Here is an 18,547-nt window from a genome sequence, read left to right on the forward strand (position 1 = left end):
AAATCTATTAACTGTGTACTGCTCTGGGATAAATGCGTGAGTTTACTTGGGACAAGAAGTAAGGAATGGTGCATTGTTCTGCAAGATTAGGACAAAAGTACAAAGCCAGGTCCTCTGAGGCTGGACCTCATGCTTTAAGGAGAGAGTACATTTCACAGAGTAGGTGGATGCTCCTTTGGAAAGGTAGTAGTTGCAAAACCTCCCACAATGCAGCCGAACATGCTTTTCCTCATTGCCTTTTAAAGCAGCTCTTGGAAGCAGTCTGTGGTCCAATGGAACTAGGCAATTGCTTCTCTCTTTGAAGCAGAGCCCAAAGCTTTCCCCTTCTTTGCTCTCCTGCATGGATGAGGGCTAAGGAACAGCTTTCTGGCTGTACAAAAACATTGGGTAAAGTAGAGACAGTGTCCCATAAGGAAGCCTGCTTCCTTTTGTCTTCCTTCTCTGTCCCATAGGCAAATGGCTGTAGGCATGAACCAGACGTTGTGTGCTTTGGTGCTTTCATAAGTGCCCTCAAACACAGCCTGTGTCTGTAGACTGACCTCCTGAGATGCCATTTTTAACACGCTAAAATTTTAAGTAGTAGCAATCAGCACTAAATGGAGTTTTGGCTACCAACCCTCAATTCAAAAAGGCAGCAGCCTGATTTGGTCTGCCCGAGTCAGGACTGAGATTCCAAATCCCAGCACTAGTCACTACCTTTTAAAATTTAAGCATCACTTGTACTGACAAATTGCTTTCTAAAGTGAAAATCTGGAATGAGAACAGCTTGCTGGAGTTCCAACAGGAACAGAAGAAAGAGGTGCATCTCATGTCCATGTAACAGAGAAAAATTTGAAGCCATGATTCATGTCTCCTAATCATTGCTTGTTGTAAAAGAAATCTTGGGTTGCTGGGGGGGCTGTGAAGGTGTGCCTGTGGGTTTACCTGAGGAAGATCATGGGGTCAGAACCATGCTTTTGTGCTGTTCAGGATGGTGCAGGGGGACTCAGGTTGACACCTGCTCCAGTGCTTTTCCTCTCTCTTCGGGAGCAGATTGCTTGGTGGAACAAACTCCAGAGGAAATGAAGAACAGCAGCAGCAGGCGAGTCTGTGCTTCTGTAAAGCAGCAGAGTCAGGTGTTGAACCTAAAGAACCTGACCAACCCTGGGAGAGTGGTTTCCATGGTTAATTTTCTCTTTTCTATTACTGATTTTTTCTTTTCATTATGTTTGAAATTGGGAGTGCTTTGTTCAATATTAGTAGCCAATGGCAATAAGCTGTAGAGATGAGACTTTGCAGAGATACAGGGCAGGGGAAAAGAAGAGGTGTGAGAAATTGAAATGACAAGGTAGCATTGGTGACTAGTGATTTGGAGGAAGGAAATTTTTACCCGGTGTGCTTTGATGAATAGTTTAGAACAGGAGACTGTAGTAGGCAAGAAAATCTTTAGAGACCAAGTTGGCATGTCTGGGGCACATCTGGTATAAAACAAAAGAAAATGGAATAATTTCTGTTTTAAATGAGTCTATTTGGGAGATTTTTATTATTCTCTTTTTCAAGTTGGAGACATCTGAGCATATTTTCATTTGGGAGGGACCCAATATCAACTGCCGACTGCATCTATGTGTCTGTGCATGGGAAGTGAGCTACTGACGTGACTCACGGCAGTTCCATCTGTCACCTGGGATCACAGCAGGTCTCACTACTCAGGTTTTTATGTGAAACTGAATTCACTGAAAGTGCAATTGTGCTTTTGAGATCTTGCCATTCAAAGTCTGTTTGCAACAAAAAAGCTTTGTTGCTTCAACTGTCCTCTTAAGGTTTCCCTTCCTTTCTGTTCAGCTGTGGTCCCAAAGGGCAAAAAGTGTATTTTGCTGCTTGGGAGTAAACATATATTTTTCATTTTATTAAGCGGATACCTTGCCATCACTGAAAAACAAGACTTTTCCAGAAATTTAGCATATTGAAAATTAAAATATTTCCACCACTCACACTAAAGGCAGGGGACTGTCAGAGTGGTGACTGTGTTACTCTGTGTAACAAACAGCCCCTGTGAAGTTTTTCAGAGTGGCCAGGAACTGAAGAAGGAAAAACACAGTCAAAAGCAGGGCAGCAGCAGCATTCTGTTGGACCATTCACCCACCTTTGATTGCTTTTGAGTTTGAGGTTACATAAACCTTGTCTTCATGTAGTCCAAAGTGAAATTTCTGAGACAGACTTTCCCCAGGCACTGGTGAGGCTCGTGGCCTCAGATTTGGTGGAAGTGCTACTCTGGCTCTGCATTAGTTTTTCTGCACAGTAGTGCATGTCACCCTGGCACTTCATTTCCATTTGAGCAAGCAAAAAGCATCATCACATAGGCTCTGAGCAGCTTGCAGATGACTCGACATGACAAAAGCAAAGTGCAGGGTGCCAGCAATCAGTTTCTCCCACAAACTGCCTGTCACATTGTCATCTCCTTTGCATCAAAAGCCAACCAAAAAAGGTAGGGCAGGCAGTATCGGGGGTGAAGCTGCTTGGGGCCGCATGGGCCCTGCACATCCCTTCTCCTGGTGGGGCAGGCCCACTTTAGCAGTGGTTGTGCACAGAGGAGCTGAAGCTTCTTTAATGCCTTAAGAAAAGCCACGTTTAGCTCAAGTGCCTGCTGAGTGTGGTGGCAGCACAGGTGGCCCAGAGTCCATGGGCTGGGCAGTGCTTGCTGTGAAGATGGGAGGCAGGAGATGGTGGCTGAACCAAGGACCATCCACCACCCCATGCTGCTCCACACTTTTGGGCGGCAGGGACCAGGGTGCCATTGCATGGCTAATCCTGCCAGGCAGCAACACTGGGATTCCCCTGGATGTAACTTCCCTTGCAAGCCCAGCTGACTGAATTCACTGCCAGTCATGGGTTTGCTGTTTCCACTGGCATGTGGGGCAGATTTTACTTCTCTTTTTCTCCTATGAAACCATGCCTTGCCATCAAAGATGACAGCAGCTGAAGAGAAACCCTCCCCTGCCAGAGTCTCTGGGGAAGCCTGGCCTTTATTAATAATACCCCTTGCACTGTTGAAACTGAACTTGAGACTATTTTGGTGTAGCACAGGCAAGGACCTCCACTGTGACAGCCCTGCACCTTGGGAACGTCCACGCTGCTGTTCAGGCAGGGCAGGCCTAGTTCTGGAGTGGCCCTGCAAGGAGCCCTCCTGAGCTTTAAGGAGGCCACAGCCTGTCAACTTCTATTCTCACAGCTGGATGTTTCACTGCCCAAAAGGCTCATTCCCTGTGTGGGTGTGTATCTGTGCCAGACACAAGGGAAACATTGGCCTATCTGGGCTTTAGTGTCTCCTGTCACTGAAATGCCCTTAGATTATTCTCCCATCCGAAGCTGTCTCTCTGAAGCAGTTCTCTGAAAGGGCGATTGCTCTTTGCCTTCCCAGCTGTCCCCAGAAAGCTGCTGCATGTGCTCTGTGATCCCAGCAAATGCAGCCCTGTGTGCTGGTAGCTGGGGTCTGATCCCTCCTCAGGGCTGTGAAAGGCAGCTGGGCTCTACCTTTCTGTGAGTGGGAGCAAATAAGGTCAGCACTTCTGACAGAAAATTTGTAGGAGTCAGTAAATCTAATAAGGCTGAAAAACTAGTGCTACAGAAGTCAATATAACAAGTAATTAATGTATTTTCTGTCTGTTGGGAAAATGAGAAACATTCAACAACTCCCTGGAAAAGAAAGAAAAACCCCAGCTTGTTCACAAACAGAGCTGTGTTTCTGTGTGGAGCTGACTTTTGAAGAGGGTTTTATTAATGGGATTGAAGGGGGGGGAGTGTCTGTGTAGCTAATTTGTTTGGCACTTGGGAATAGTGAGTGTTACATGGTCTGTTTGGCTGATAGCTACCCAAGGGATCCTGGTTTTCAACACACTGCAAGGCATGAAGTACAGTGTTCTACAGGGTCTGTGCTCGTTCTCTGGGATGGACTGTGAGCTTATCCTTAGTGGCAAATGAGAAATGGCACAGGTGTAGGTAGCACAGAGCACAAATCTGTCCTGCTCTTCCCAAAGGAGCACTGCTTTCAAAGGCTCCTCAACATGCCTTGAGTCAGCCCTGTTTCCCATGACCAGAGCCAGCAGAATCCTTCCCTTACCTGTGAAGACTCAGGCTCTTTCCTCACTGCCCCTACTCCCCTGCTCGTTAGGCAGGGCTGTCCACAGCTGGATTTCTGCGACATGGGAAGGATTTTTCATGTGCCCTATCTTCCTCCAGCCAGGCTTTCGGCTGGGGATGAGTCCACCTGGCAGAGCTAAGAAGTGAATCTTGCCTGATATCTGCACAACTCAGCAGAGGGAAATGTTGGTAAGAAATACTAGGCTGAAATGAAGCAGCAGTAGCATATAAGGCAAAATATTAAGAAGCCTCCAATGAAATCCCAGAGTAAACCATAGCTATACATAAACCACACCCAAGAAAAGAAGTTTTCTATCAAACCCTGAGTTAGCACAGATGTAGTAGTGAAGATTCAGGCTGTAGGAGGGAGCTAAGGGGCAGAGACTTCAGTCAAGATGATTCCTGATAAATGTAAGTTATTGTCTTTTTCTGAGAGCCCTAGCCCAAGGAAGAATGAGTCAGCTAAGGAAATAATTATGTTTTTGACAGAGAAATAAAATAAATTGGCTCAAACACATTGGTTCTCAATAAGGTAGCACAGAAGATAATTATCCAAACAGGGGGAAAATTTTACCCAGCCTTTTCTTTCTCTAATACTCAGCAGAGTTAGCAGAAGAAGACCTTGAGAAAAACCTCTCTGACTTCAAAGTGCAGCAGCCCCCTCAGGGCAGCTATCAACTCTTCACAGGTATCACCCAGCTCTGGGAACCCTCTGCCAGTATTCCTCTGGGTGCTGGAGTGGGAAATAACAGCAAAGCACTGCCATGTTCATGTCACCCTGTGCTGGAGCAATACTGTCTTTCCTAATTTTGAAAATCTCTGGACTACAGCGGGTTTTTTTCTGTTGTATTTGTCTCTATTTTGTATTGCTACATGAGCTTTTGAGAACATACAGAGCATCCCTTTAGAAATCCTTAAAAGAAACATCATCAAAACTTTGGGGCAGGCGTTTGCCTCAGCCTGTTGCCAGCTGCAGGCACAGCTTTATTGAGTACTCTGCGAGGTAGCAGATGCACATCTCTAAAGGCCAGTCCTTTGCTCTCGCTCCTGCCCATCTGTGTGTAATTAGACCATCACATTTCCAGATGATCACTATTACCTGGGTCCTTTTGGATGGTGGCAGGAGCTTTCCCAAGGGAGGGAAGAGTAAGCCTGTAACCTTCTCTGGTTAATTCGGAGGTGAAGGCCATGTAAAGGTTTCTAGCACTAGAAGAAAAACTCAAATAACAATCTTGACACTGAAATAGCCAAGGTTTCACAGTAGATCTTTCAGGGGGCAGCTTAATTTCCTTCTCAGCACTAGCACAGCTAAGAAAAGAGATAAGCAATAAAGAAGAGCAAAGCTTTTCTCTCAGGAGGGTTTTTTTAAGATACTGCTCTGAGCTCCTAAGATACACCCTCATATCCAAACACCACTGTGGGCAAGACATGGCGGGGGGGGCATTCTGAGGCTCCAGGAGTGTATAAAATCAAAGCTGCTTTCAGTGGGAGCCAGCTCTGTGTGCCGAGTGCTCTTGCACAGCTGTTCCCAGTATGCTGGAGTAAAGAGCAGACTGGGACAGACAGGAGCTCACTGATGCTTTGCCTGCTGTGCATAACATGACTGACAGAGACAGGATCCCTATTTCCTGATTCCTCTTTGTTTTTGAATAGCAGGTGGTCTTTTTAAGATCAACTGTGTAGGTTCACATTAAATTCTCAGGAGGTTGTTCTGAATAAACATGCTCAGAACATGGCTCTCCCAAATGGATATTCACTCTGAGTTCTCCACAGCAGAGCATATAGCTTCCCCTCTTCTGAATAGATTTCAGATTCAAACTCATAACATCATCTTGTAAGTCTAGTGAAGACATGAATCCCTCTTCCCAAGAGCTGGGGGAGGGGGATGTGGGTGGAGATGAAGGTCATTTATTTATTTATTTATTTATTTATTTATGAAAGAGGAGCATTCCCATTTGCAGAAGTTTCTGCTTGGGCCAAGGAAGTGGTTTTTAATTTTGAAACATTCTGAATCATTGTTGATGAGCAGTGTTGAAAATGGGGTGAATTACGTAGACTCGGGGAAGTTGAAACCACGAGTTGTGCCTTTACTGTGTGTAAAGATCCAGGGGGAAAAAAAGTGATGGGTCAGAATTTAGGAGTTCTGAGTTACAGATGTCGTGGTTCACCACTCACCTAGGGAAAAGTGAGACTATTAGATTCCTGTGCAACTAAAATTACATGTAATGTGTGGTTAATGTGAATACCCTCAGCTGAATGCAAGGCAAGAGGCTTAGGGTAAATCTGAGTCTTCACTGCTAATAGGTTTAGGGCAATTAGTCCATTGACTTCTGTAAATCACATCTGTCACAGAAAAAATAACAAGGTCATTTTCAACATAGCACTTGCTTGAACTGCTAGATTATGGCTCAAATTACTGAGCACAAGGAGATGTCACTATATCTCTTTAGGAAGGGGTAGTTTTAATTCTGAGAAGTTGTCTGAATTTACAAAATTTTTTATGACTGTTGCACCCTTAAGTTGCTTTTGCAGGTCTTGTGTCTTGGTTAAAAAAATTCTTAACCCAAGGTTTTGGAAAAAAAAAACAAACACCAAAAACCAACCAAACAAACAGAAGAAAATTATGTAAACTGTGAATTTTCTGTGTGATTGATATTTTTTTAAATACTATCTACCCTAATGTTATTTATTGGGGGTTTTATCACGATTATTTTTTTATCAATAAGAAAGACAAATAAAAATGTGCCCTTTAATTTTTACAAATTATAAGAGGTTGATCTTCCCTGTAAGTTCTTTATTGGACAACTGGTGAACAATATTGATTCACAGAACAAGCAAAATACAGTTTGTGTTTATTGAACTGTGTTTTACTGTCCTGCTCAACCTGAATGCTATCTCTAATTTAAGTAAATAATAAATGGGAATTATTTACTGCAGTTAGCTTGGAGAAAACATTGCTCTGTGGCTGTTGTTTTTCTTTTTAAATCTTTTTTTAAATACATTTTTATTTAGAACTCACTTTTGCCCTTAGCATGGCACTTAAATACGAGCTTAAATTTAATGAACAGGGAACCCTCTCCCTATTCAGCAAAATGTTTGAGCATTTGCTGAGTTTTTAGCACATCAGACAGTTGTAGATTCTCGTTTGGGTACAAGCTGATCTCGTAGCTGTGTCCCTGATGGTCCCATTGTGCAGGGGAAGTGGGAACTTGCGTCATCTTATCACGAGCCATGGCAAGTCCTGTCCCGTGTGGATGAGAGGCCACCTGCAAAACTGAGGCCAAGTGAGGTGACAGTTGTGGTTACACTCATTGTCAGAGGTGATTGACATCTGTCTCTTCATTCCCCTGACCAGAGGGGATGGGAAAGCTGGAGAAATCAGAAGGTTGCAGCAGTTACTGCCTCTTGTGTCTGGCCCCTTTTCTTAGCCTTCCCATCCCTTTCTCCTGTACTGTGTCAGGAGCATGGCAGCAGAGAGAGGAAAGGAGTTAGCTAACATCAAAATATGTGCATCAAGTTGATATTCTGGACCTTGTTAACACACTAACTTTTCTGGCCCTACATGCCTGCTGCAGGGCACTACAGAGGTATTAGTGAGCTGTTTAGTGAGAATTAGGGTTTTCATCAACATATTTGTACAAAACTGATGTCACAGTATGTTCAGACCTTTCCAATTTACAGAGGAATGTACTCTGTTATTTAAACTTTGTTTCATAAGTAATTAAGAAATATAGTAAACATGACAAACAGGCTCAATCCTCTGAGATGTACAGCTGGATACCCATAACATACTCATGTGACTAAGGCTCAGAATTTGAGAACATTGATGTCTGTAGATCTCGGTCAGGTTGGTCCCTCTGTGCACTTTCTTCACATTGAAGCCAGGTTACTCTAGAAGGAGATGCTGGATTTCATCCTCTTTATCCCCTGTGAGAAAAGATCAAGATGTAATTGCTCAGGAAACTGAAATGTAAGACACAAATGCCCATAGAAACTTTTGTGCAGGGGCAAGTTGGAGAGCTGGAAACTCCCGAAGCTGGCAAGAAGCAGCACTGTGTGGGATAGGACCCTACCTTCCCCCTGAGCCAGCAGGGTGTTGTGGGGAGACAGGAGCATCTCTATGGAGCTCAAACAAATAGTTCACTGTTTCCCCTTCTCACTGTGGGACAGTAGTTTAAGGAAGCAAGTGTCCCCCTGAATAATTTTCCCCTTCCTGCTCTTCTTTCAGAGGAGTCAGAGGAATGATTGCTGTGACAGCATGGGGACATCTCCATGCCTTGGCCATATTGAGATGATTTGTTCCATGGCACTCTCTGCGTAGTTCACCCTGTTCTGGATGTCACTGCTCTGCTGCCATTGGGCTGCCTCAGCCCTTGCAACCCTACCACCGAGGGGATATCTTCCAAGTACCTGCAGGGCACTTATCTTCTTAAATAATGTTTCTATGCCTCAAAATGCACAGAAGTGAGATTTGCAGAAGGACCTCAGCATTGAGCACAAGTTAAAGTCAGCACAAGGCAGCTGTCAAGCTGCTTCTGGAAATCCCACTAAGCATCTGTCTTCATTGTAGGTGACTAACCGAAAAGCTAAAATCCTTGACTTTCCTTTACAGCCGAGCTCTCAATGACTAAGATTTTATTATGAGCCCCAGGCAGTTCTGAAAATGGGATAAAGGATTTTATAGGATTTAGGTGAGGTTAACTTTTTTTTTTTTTTGGCAGTGGAGGGAGGCAGGGGTTGGGATGTTTTTCTGGGTGTTATTTTTTTGGAAGAAAGTTGCTCTAGGTGATTTTGCCTTGATTGATTCATTTTTGGAACATCTGATAAATTTTTATCAGCAACATTTCAGCCTTGTGTGTGTTTTTTAGTTTTGTTTTTCTCTCTTTGTGGGAGCTACAGTCAATAGCCAAGCCTACAAGCAGCCCTTGCAGTGGGCTGTGATTGTGTTGTTTAAATTAGCAATGGTTGGGGCTGTATGGAATGACAGCAAATGCATTGACTTGTGTTCTTGGCAACAAACTGTCTAGAGGCTTAGTTGCTTTGTTTCATGTTGGGAGTTTTGCTGCTTGTTGTTAGTGTTATTTTTATCCTACTTTTTATAAATGCTATTTGCTCACTTGAGTGAGACAGAAAAGCACAAATATCTCATGGCTGTGTGTTTTGTGATGTCTCAGGGCATAAGAAATAAGAGCAGAGCAAGAAAGAAAGTTAAAATTAAGATCATAAACTACAGAGGACAAAACAAGACCTAAAGATCTCTTGCATTTTTCTTGTCAAAGTTTTCACCGGTCTCTTTTTTTATTGCCAAAGACTTGCCTTAGTCAAAAAGTTCTTATGTGAGTGAAGAGCCAACTTACTGTAGGTTATGTATTGCCACCATTTATTTTTCCTAAACATCAGTACAGCTGCCAGGATACCACTGTCGTGGCTGTATGTGCTGTTCGTAGCACAGGGTCGTACTTAGGGGAAGAGCACCTCCTTTAGGCTGTTTCTTTTAGAAACTTGGAGACTAAAACAATCTAATTACATATATATATGGGTGTGCTTTCAAATGTTCTTAAACTGTTTTGAAATTAATGTCTGGAGGCTAGTTAGGTTTGATTTCACTATAAATTTATCTTATTAAGGCAATTATTATCACTACCCAAAGCAGGTTTCTTAATTTTCTTTAAAATGCTTTCAGTTCATTAATTCTTGGCTGAGCTTTAATTATGCAAATGTTTGGAAGGCTCATATCCAGTCATGAATCTACTGGCTGCTGGAATAGAGTTTTGAAATATTATAGGATTTTCTGTAATTATGTTTTTTGGTGAGGGGAAATAATTTGATTTGAGTATGTTTTATTTTCCTTGGATCCACTAATGCTCAAACTAGTCATTGAACTTTATGAGACTTTTACCTAAATGGGATAACATGGTTCAGCACACAGTTAGGCCTGTATTCTGTAGAATAGCCAGGTAAAAGAGAAGGCAAAAGAAGCCCTATAGTATAGAAGGTATAGTAATTAGCACTGTCTTAATTAAGCTTTTTGAACTAAACAAAACATGGAACCTCTGATCCTGGGAAGTGATGCTGGGAAATGGCATGGGGAAAACAAAGGATAATGTGTCTGTAGTTTTTGTGGGGTGTTTGTGCTGCTGGGCTCTGCTCTCACTGCCAAGCACAAGAGAGCAGCTCAGAAGATGTCCTTGCAAGGCACTTGGAGAGAATTGACATTCTCTGCTAACTAGAGAGAAACTACCACACACAGAGATTGTTTTTCATGAGTCAAGGTCTGTGTTGCCCCCGGCATTTGTTTTGTGGATAAATTGCAGGCATAAGCTCTGTCTCCCATATCTTCTTATCCAGGATGTCCTTCTGAAAGAAAAGGAAATGTGTTCTTTACTTCAGGGTTGTATACAATCCAGTCTGCCTTGCCAGGGGAATTTAAATCACTCCGCTGCTCTTTGGCCGCTTTCTAGCACTTGTAAAGCACATTAGAACAATAATGTTCTTGTCAGTGACGTGGTGATTTGCCTTGCAAACCTCACAGCCTGGAAAGTCAGCTTCAGTTTTGCAGACAGCTTGTAGAATACACTTATTGAGATGTGATAACTAACCTGCCTTTCTTGTCCTCTGCCTCAGCAAACAGAAGAAACAAAGGCCATGAAGTGCCTGCATAACATCTGCATGTGTTGAGTGGGAAGCTGCTCCTTTGCCAACACTCCTCTCTGTTAGTCTTACAGGGAAAGAGACACAAGCACCATTATCAGAGAGGAGCTACATGATGCATATGCATTGATAACAGGGACTTGGAGTGATGAAATGACTTTTCTGTGGCAGCAGTGCACTTGTCTTCCCTTCTATGTGTACACAGCATCCAGCCCTGGAGTAGATGAAAGCAGTGATATTGCAGTCCATGGTATTAGCACCCAGGTGGAACAGAAGATGTAAATCCACCTCGGGATGTGTGCAGGATTGACTTTTGATGTTGCTTAGTACAAAAGGAGGCCTTTTGCACTTTCAGTCAGTTCTGCCACCAGCTGGGAAGGATCATTTGCTTCAATTCAGGCTTGCTGAGACCAGTGTTGTATCTGGCACAACACTGTGAAAGAATTGGAAAAACAACTGATGTCTTTCAAGCCATAGGGAAAAAAAAAGCATCCAAGGATTCACAGATGACTTTGGCTCCTTCATGGGGTTGCTCTGAAATGATTTGCTCCGTGAGTGAAGGCCTGATTTGCTGGTAGCACAGATCATCAGTCCATATTCTCTGATGTGGGCATCAAAGCCACAAAATACACCTGTTTGTGCAAAACAAGTGAAAAACAACAAACAACCAATCTGCATTTTAAAAAAAGTCCTGAAAAATACCTTGGCATAAGGCAGATGTTATGACCTGTGAAGAGGCTTTGTCTTCCGTGCTGGTCAGTCATGTAGCCTTGGCATTTAAGTTTTTAAATGTCGTTTGAGTTTTTAAAAGACAGAAAAACTTTTAGGTATTTTAAGCTTCATTTACTCGATGCTTGGAGCATATCTCATTTAAGAGAGATTGTACTGCAGGATTTGTGATTCTCTTTCAATGCATGTCAGCCCTGCAGAAAGCACATTCAGAATCATTCCTGGCTAAATTATTTTGCGGACCCCTTTTCCATCCTTAGCCAGTACTTTACCACCATCAGGCAGCTCTTTTGCTTGAATAATTACATTTCTGTGGAATTCTCCTTGTCAGGAATACAAGTTGCTAGAATTTGTATGGTAGAGTTCACACAGATTTATTGTGAAAATGGGCAGGTGAAAGTTGTACAGTAAGATTTAGTAATAAAAGTCATTCTTATTGCCAGCGGTTGTGTCTTATCAGCTGAGAGTTTGCAACAAGCCTGCCTGATTGACAGGGCAGGGAGAAAAGCTAAAGCAGAGACTTCTGCTGGAACCTGCAGCTTTACTGTAACAAGGTGACCCCAGCAGAGCAGAAGACTCAGGGATGTCTATAAACAAACTTTTCTGCTTTCTTTCCTTGTTTTTTCAAACACTTTCTTAACTGTCGATTCATTAGAAATCTCACTAATAGTTTTCTCTGTTTCTCAGCAAATTATTTTATTAAGTAAAAATGCATCTCAAATCTCTATCTGATTTAAACAGAATCCATCTATAAATGAAAAAATATTAGGATACCATTCATTCTAGGAGGTTTAATGTTGTTAATTATATGGTGCAAGGGGAATATTTCTTAATAAGAACACTTAGTAGGGTAACTACTCAGGGTCATGTAGAACAGCAGTAACAATGTGCAGAAGTTTGGGCCTTGCACAAGATGGATTGTTGGAGTTACAAATGGCCTGCTACTTCCTTCTGCCTGGAGCTATGACTCAGTGTGATACTGCATGGCTTGAAGCCAGCCCCAAAATCAGCACCTGCAAAAGGGCACTTTCCATGCTCAGTGCCTGTTTCTCCACATATTCAAGGGTACATTTAGGAATCAGGCAAAACAGCCTCATTTTTAGGATCACAGTACTTGGGGGGAAATGCAGTGAGACATGCTGTGTTCTTTTCCGGGTGGGAATTGGTTGGAGTTCCCTGAAAACCAGTAGCAGCAGGTTGCTGCTGTAGTTGTGTCTTAACACAGCAGGAGAGAGGAAACCTCCCTTGCTTTCCTTGTGGAGTCTCATTTGGGGAGGTAAAGTGGTCCTGCAAGAGAGAGCCAATGCTGCCTTTCTGACTGTGTCCTGCTGCCAGTCACACAGGAGCAATGAGAGTTACAAACCAGAAGCTGCTTCAGAGAGGTACAGAAGAGTGAGCTGGCCTTACCAGCTTGAGAAGTAGAAGAACAGGGAGTGAGTTTAAGTTTGGATGGCACTTCAAAGGGTCATTAAGCCCTAAACTCTTTCCACCCCAGAACAGATCAGCTCAACCCAGATGCACATCATTCTGCTACTGAGATAAAAATTAGTTATTCCATGAGAAACAGTTGCTTATGCCGCCCTCTAGTCAGTGATGGGTTTGCAGATGAGATTAACTATGGGGTTTTTCAGGTGTGGCCAGTCCCAGACTTTGAGATGAAAATCCAAATTCACTCCAAATTTTACTGTTGATGGTATTAGTTTATTCTGCTGGTTTCCCTGGTGGCAAAGCTAGGAAATAGATCTGCCCAGGCATGTTCAGATCATGCAGGCTGTCACAGTAAAGGCTCCTGATGCTTTATATTGGGTTTGTTTATTACAGAAGCTGTGTACCAACAGCTGGGGGTTTTAGATTTTCCTATTTGTGTAGAAAACTTTTTATTTCTTCAGACCAAACGTATTACCTCAGGATATTTACTCTGCATGTATAGAAATCTTAGGCTCACCTTAGAATATTCTCATTTCTCAGGGCTTGTTTTTTAAATAAAAATCTGCTAGTTTGAGAAAAAGCACACTCTGTAATAGATTTTGCCTGTAACACTTAAGGCCCAGCATGGTGAGCCAGGAAAAGGGCAAATACTGTCAACGCTGATAGGCCACGTCTATCCTTTTCCTTTTACACATTGCAGCAATGTCTTTTTCCATTAAAATCAAACATGGACTGAGCAGCCACATGCTAGGATTCACCAAATGGTATTTAAAAAGATGTGTATTGTGACTCCGAGGCAAGTGGCACGAAAGCCCTCACACCACACAGGCATTCAGCATGTTTGGAGAAAGTGAGGTGAATGTAGCCAGAGGCTCCAGTTCTCCTCTCCACCCATGGAGGGCTGGGTGAGCTTGTAGTGGAATTAAATGTCTGCCTAGAAGTGTTTCTGACTCTTCATTAGGTAGAAGTTTAGAAATTTTTCTGATGGTGGTCAGTGTTGTGGGATGTGCAGGTAACTGTGAATATCCACCCCTTCTTCTCTCTTGTATGTTTGATCTGGTTTTATAATCTGTCAGCATCAGCACGTGTTCAGTGGCCAGCTGTGGTGCCAGAGTTCATCATGAATGTGGAGATAATTAAAGAGTCTGGAAAACATTTTCAGGATAAACACTTTCCATTTTTATCTTTTGCTATTTGAGAAACAGAGACTCAAGTGCAGCCTTTAAATCTTTTCTTGCTGTATCCTAACGTTTCAAAAGGACTTGTAATTTTGGATCTTGACTTGGAAACAATTTAAAGGCGGCTGATTTTCCATGGCTGGGAGTGCTGTGCTTCCTGACTAATCAGGCTCTTTAGACATGTCTTAAATTGGGCACCAAAATACTGGATAGACAAGAGCAAGCAGTTGACTTAGGACAGCTCTGTGGGGGTTTAGGCAAAGACACTTTAACACACAGCTCTGATGCGCTCTGAGTGTGCACACAGCAAGTTAACACTCCTGAGCAGACAAGAGGTAACTGATTAAGGCACAGTAAGTCAATCGTGTGAAACCATTAGCCCATGCTCAACCAAGAGATGTGCTCCAGATGATTAGCCCCTCTGAAAATTGTATGCCTGTTATATTTAAACAGTCAAGAGAGTCTCCTGCTGACACTGAGAATGGCTGACATAATAAAACCTTTCTTTCAAATACAGTAAAATTCATTTGGGCTTTCCATTCTTGATCCAAGTCCTAGAAGGAGTCTCCATTGATATTAAATGTAGTCTGTCCTGCCATCTAAGCTGCTGATTCTACAGCTGCTCTGTAACCTGGACCACCTGTGTGTTAGAGAAAAGTGGGTGCAGGAGCTGTAAATTCATACCAAGGGAATGGGCATGGTTCTCATGAATTTCCTGTCGTTTGAGGTTTTTTTGGGTTTTTTTGTTGTGTTTTTTTTTGTCTTCTGCAGTCAGACAACCATCTGTCCTGGCAGTGTAAGCACAGTCCTGGACTACCTAACACAGTTAGAGCTGTAGCCAAACTAAATCCCATCTAAATGCTGAATTCTCAAAGAGAAAATAAATCTGATTAGTTTCCAAGTTTTAATTTCTTTCTTTTGGAAGTATTATTGCAGAGCTGAAAGGAAGAAGTTCTTTAGTCTATTGCTTAAATAGTGCTTTGAAGTTTGGTCCTTTGCCAAATGCCTGTTGACAGTAACATCAGTGTTGGTGCTCACTGGCATCATGTATTTCTTGGGAATCTTTAAAAACTCTCTGAGCAGCTTACCATGACTTCATTAACATTTGATTTCTATCTAAATGAGGAAGAAATTATTCCTGTGTCTTTTTTATGGTGGGTAAGGAGCAGTAGTTCAGTGATTTACCTGCCTTATAGGGATGAATCCCCAGTCCTGGTAGAGATCCCAGGAGTCTGACAGAGAGGTCATCTCTTTCTTTTTGACAACCAGTTTGACATCACCTTATGTTGCCACCATTTCCATACCTTCTCATTGTTCACATAGTATCTTTCTGGGAAAAATTAAATGATAGAAACCTCAGGGTTTCATTTCACAGCTATTTCATGTAGATGGAAATCAACATTACTCTTTTTCCTATTTTGTAGTTATTCCTTCTTTTTTTTCTTCCGGTTTTAAATGAGAGGGTTTATCTGAGGTGTTGAGATTTCTTATAATAATTCTCTCACTAGTAGCTATGACATAGTCTTTAACCTTTTCTCTTCTTTTTGTCCTCAGGAAACCCACTGACTGTGGCCTGCAAAGCTTTCTTTGGATTCAGTGGAGAATCAGGCCCCATGATCTACTGGATGAAAGGGGAGAAATTCATAGAAGAATTAGAAGGTCACATTAGAGAAGGCGAAGTCAGGTACTTTTTAGATTATTTACTGTTGAACTTATTGTATGCCCCAAAAGCCTGTTGGGTTTTCTTAACAGGTTTATAATTAAAAGTGAAAATGTTTTTCTGTCTAAAGAGTGATTAATGACTTGGAGCCAGGGCTCTGTGATTTGCTCCGTCCCCTTTCTAAACTCTAAAGACATAGAAGATAAAGACATAGCTATTTAAGGGCCTGAAAATCTGTTCTCAAATTCCCCTGGTGGGTGGTGGCTGAAGCGTCTCTTGAGTGTTCCAGAGGTTGATTTTAGCCCTGCATGGAAATGGTGCTGCCCAGTGCAGCTGTCCCATGTGGCAGTCCTTGGCAAGATGACATTCATTTCAGCATCAGTGTTAATCTTGAAGATGAATGGTCTCCTGTCAAAGCCACCATACTTTTTCTCTTCTACTGCGTGTGCTGTCTGTCTGTGGTGCAGCTCTCAGTGTGACTTAACCAGGACTTTCAAAGAGCAGCATTTGTTCCTCCAGGCTTAACACTTAAGGGAGAGAAAGGAGTGGCTGTGTCCGATATCCAGCTTGTGCTTGGCTTGTTCCAGGTGCTGGTTATCATTTACTGTACCAGTTGTAAAGAAAACACTCACTTGTATCCCTGTGAACTTCCATGGAATTTGCACTTAACAGCATCATCTTCTCTTCGTTAATAATTACCTGATTATTGTTGTTTGAGCAATGGTTACACTACGGACAAGGGGGTCCCAGCTCCAATAGACACAATGAATATAGATTATAAAGAAAGCCTAGGTCTTTTCGCCTTCCATTGCACATTTTTTTGATCTCATATCTGAGTTGTTTGTTTCTTGTAAAGGTAATTTTGGAGAGCAGGCAGAGAGAGGTTCTTTTGCTTTATTATTTGATCAATAATTTGAAGTTCAGCCATTTAGCCACTGGTTATTAAGATATACTAAAATAACTGACCTAACATTGCACCTTAATTGCACAAAGATGAAATTTATTTTATATTGCCAGTGTACAGTCCTCTTTTGGGCTTCTGACCACAAAAAGCAATTATTGGAAACTTCTGCTATTGTAAGTAATCAGCACTTAATGGCATTGTGTCCTCTCTGGTGTGGGTATATATATATGAACAGAGTGATTTTGGTCATGTTCTTCCTCTGCATCAGAAGGACAATTTGAGTTTTGTATTTAAAGAGCATTCCAGCTTTAGCACAGTTCAAAACTTTTCCTTCATGTGCATTTATTAATGAAACTGAGTTTGAAAAAGCTGTTATTTGTCCTTCATTGTGCCACCTCATTACACATTCATGTTTCAAATTAATATGTGACAACTCCCTCTTCTCATTCCATTAAAATGCTTTGACTCAGTTTGCAGACCCCTCACAATTCAGTGAATCTTCTCCTCAGCAAATCTACTTATCACGTACCTAATCTCCTGTGATAACAGCCAGCATTAAAAAGAGCATTTACCAAAACCTACTGCATCATTACCAGCAGTGCCACAGTCCTTCCCTTTTTTGATTTACAAGTAGTTATGGCAACTGGAGTGGTAACTTTTTGCAAATGATTCTTTCGCAGTAAGAGCTCTTGTTTACGTGTGCCATTCCAGGTATGCTGCTTCAGGGAAACTGAGCAGCACTAATCATTCTGACAGTGCTCTGAGCCAGCCCACACCTTCCACCCAGTCGTATTTATTGTTGTATTTAAAAAATTGTCATGTATGTGTCAAATTTAATGAGCCACGTTGAACTTGCTGGTTAAATGCCTTTTCCATTAGTTTGCTTCTCTGTGGTCTTACCAGCACATTTCTGTTTGTGTTGAGAAACTAAAAGTAGTAGGGAATTGTTACAACCAGACCAAGATACTCCAGCTTTCATTTGGAAAGCTTCTAACATTTTAACTCTGCATCCCCCATCTTAAATCAGTTCACAAACTTAGTAGCATTCTGAATTTTTGGTGCTGTCCCTACCCTGGACTGTGCCCATCTGTTGTGTTGCTGGATTTTCTGTATATGATGAGAGTTCAGGTTTGCAAATCAATGCAGTGTGGGAGTACAAACCCCCATCCCTAATTTGCATCCTCCAGTGTGCATGGTCAGCAGCCACTGCTGTTGTGAAAGCACTGAAACAAGGGTGCACTTAACTTGAGCATTCCTGTTCAAATCAAACCCATGGAACTGGGTTTTTTTTTGTAACCACACTTCACCATGAGTAATATTTGTGTAGTTCTGAGCTTCTTGTAATTTATTAGACCTTGTTCCAAAGCCTCATAAGAAAAAGCAACTAATCAGCATTGCAGGTCTCAGAGGCAATGACCCTCTCCCTAAGCTGCTTCCTTGCCTTCCCTTGAATTAAGATCCCCAGGTGTCAGACATGCGTGGGGGGAAAGGAGAAAGAGGCTTTGCTTGCCAGGTGGGTTTTTCACAGCAGTAATAAAAATGTCATGTAAATCGAACCAGGGCCATTAAAGAAGGAATCAGAGTCTTTAAGCCTGTCCAGAGTTGTCAGTTGCACCTAATTATCAAAGGAGCCCACAGCAAATTTCAACACCGTCTCTCTGCCGTGGCAAAGTATTTTCAGGCATAAATCTTACTCTCCCAGCCACCTGTGAGTTCCTTCTTTTTCTTCTTCAGGCAACACTACTGAACAGTTTGCAGTTGCCTCATAATGCTCGTCTTGTAAAGTATGTTTGTCCTTGTTTTTTCTGTCTTGTTCATTTTTAGAGTAGTAATAGTTTAACTCCTTCTAGTGGCATGAAAAGAGGTGAATGAAGACATTTT

The 18,547-nt window shown here is 42.2% G+C and overlaps 1 protein-coding gene across 8 annotated transcripts in view; it reads left to right on the plus strand.

The window, feature by feature from the left end:
* IL1RAPL2 (interleukin 1 receptor accessory protein like 2) overlaps positions 1-18,547 on the plus strand; it is a 432,870-nt gene that overhangs the window by 386,926 nt on the left and 27,397 nt on the right. For all 8 annotated transcript variants that reach the window (XM_027687227.1, XM_027687228.1, XM_027687229.1 and 5 more), the window contains one exon: positions 15,657-15,786. In XM_027687227.1, coding sequence (XP_027543028.1) covers positions 15,657-15,786 — 130 coding nt within the window. The remainder of the gene's footprint in view (positions 1-15,656; positions 15,787-18,547) is intronic.

This window comes from Neopelma chrysocephalum, unplaced genomic scaffold (assembly GCF_003984885.1).
Source record: "Neopelma chrysocephalum unplaced genomic scaffold, ASM398488v2 Primary Assembly neopelma1_73b, whole genome shotgun sequence".
NCBI lineage: Eukaryota > Metazoa > Chordata > Aves > Passeriformes > Pipridae > Neopelma > Neopelma chrysocephalum.